The following is a 1,566-nucleotide window of genomic DNA, read 5'->3' on the forward strand; positions in this document are numbered from 1 at the left end:
GCAGAAGACGGCAACCAAGAGGGGCCTTGAGAAATAGCAAGGATTTGTACAGATAAAGACGTGGGATGCAGGAGAGAGGCCCTTCCCTACGGCCTTCCCCTTTCATTTGCCTTGTTCCCGAGATGGTTCAGTCCTCTCAGGCCTGATCTTGCTTCTGGGGCAGAGTTTCACTTTGGGTTATGTGTGGGGGGACGTTCTTAAGTGACCCACCTACATCTCCCCTAACACTCGGACCAGGTTCAGCTGTGGAGTTCACTCAGGGCAGTCCCTGATGAGAGCTGTTTCCCACCTCATCTCCAGAGACCATCTCTCAGGCCCTGCCAACCTCCACGACAGAAATCGAGGAAGCGTCTGAAGGGCCAGGTGTAGATGAGATGCGGGTGTTCGCTCCTGCCAACACCCTGCCCGCACGGAGTGAGGCGGCCGCTGTGCAGCCAGTGATTGGGATCAGCCAGCGGGTGCGGATGAACTCCAAGGAGAAAAAGGACCTGGGAACTCTGGGTATGACGGTCCCCCACCCCTGCCCTTGTTGGGATTCATCAAGAGATGTAATTTGCTGATTGGGGTGTGGCTAATGGGACCTTGTGTCCTGTTCTTGGCAGGCTACGTGCTGGGCATTACCATGATGGTGATCATCATTGCTATCGGAGCTGGCATCATCTTGGGCTACTCCTACAAGAGGTCAGTAGCTTCTCTTCTGGGCCCTCTTGAGAGGAGGAGGGGAGGAAGGTACACAAAGTCAAATCAAACTTTGTGGCTTTCTTTCCCAAAAGGAAGCAAGATGTTGAAAATCAGCTCAAGATGTAGAGACTTGGTCCTAGTCTTTATCCGCTGACCTTGGACAAACCCTTTCCTTTGGTACCTTTACACCTCACTTAAAAGCCTTGTGAGGTATCTTCTTGTTCCCCATTTTACAAACGAAGAAGCCTCTGTCAGAGACTTGCTCAAAGTCACACTGCCTGGGAGTGGCAGAACCTGGATTCAGACCCAGCTGTTTTGATAGAAAATTCCCTGCTGTCTGATCCAACATGCCTGGCATTGAAGTGAGTGGCACTGCAGAAATCAGGCTGGACACTGATTGCAGGGACCTTAAGACCGAATTCTTTCTGTGAGTTATAAGATTCTGCTACTAGAAAAGGTTTCCAGCCACTGTTTTTGCAGTTGGGGCTTAAATTTCCTGAGCTATAAGCAGTGGGATCTCCTCTGCTAGGGAAGAAAAAAGTAAGATGGAGAACAGAAAGTCTGTTTGCCACTCTTCACCACATGTGAGAAAGCCAAAGAGGCGACCTATGAAACTCAAGGACATGACCTGTGGCTGGGGCAGCAGGAGAAGAATGCTTATTTGAAAGGTCCCACGAGATGCCCATCAGTGACTGGTGCATGATGGTAAGCCAGACTGGCATTCATCTTTACATCATTGGCTGATTCTGGAAAATTAGTTGCTATTCTTGGGCAAAATCAGGGGATTTGACTTCTAGCCCTGGGTGTCTGTAATATTCTCCTCTACGGTCTGAGAAATATTCCTGTGAGGAAAGTGACACAGTAGCCTGCATTTATTTCCTTCCT

At 49.7% G+C, this 1,566-nt stretch overlaps 1 protein-coding gene across 2 annotated transcripts in view; it reads left to right on the forward strand.

The window, feature by feature from the left end:
• The window catches only part of PIK3IP1 (phosphoinositide-3-kinase interacting protein 1), a 15,851-nt gene that overhangs the window by 3,377 nt on the left and 10,908 nt on the right, over nucleotides 1–1,566 (forward strand). Inside the window, exons 4-5 of one of the 2 annotated variants that reach the window (XM_011938325.1) lie at nucleotides 301–501; nucleotides 603–681. In XM_011938325.1, the coding sequence (XP_011793715.1) occupies nucleotides 301–501; nucleotides 603–681 (280 nt within the window). The remainder of the gene's footprint in view (nucleotides 1–300; nucleotides 502–602; nucleotides 682–1,566) is intronic. The other variant, XM_011938326.1, reaches the window with a different exon arrangement.

This window comes from Colobus angolensis, unplaced genomic scaffold (genome assembly GCF_000951035.1).
Source record: "Colobus angolensis palliatus isolate OR3802 unplaced genomic scaffold, Cang.pa_1.0 Scaffold171, whole genome shotgun sequence".
Lineage (NCBI taxonomy): Eukaryota > Metazoa > Chordata > Mammalia > Primates > Cercopithecidae > Colobus > Colobus angolensis.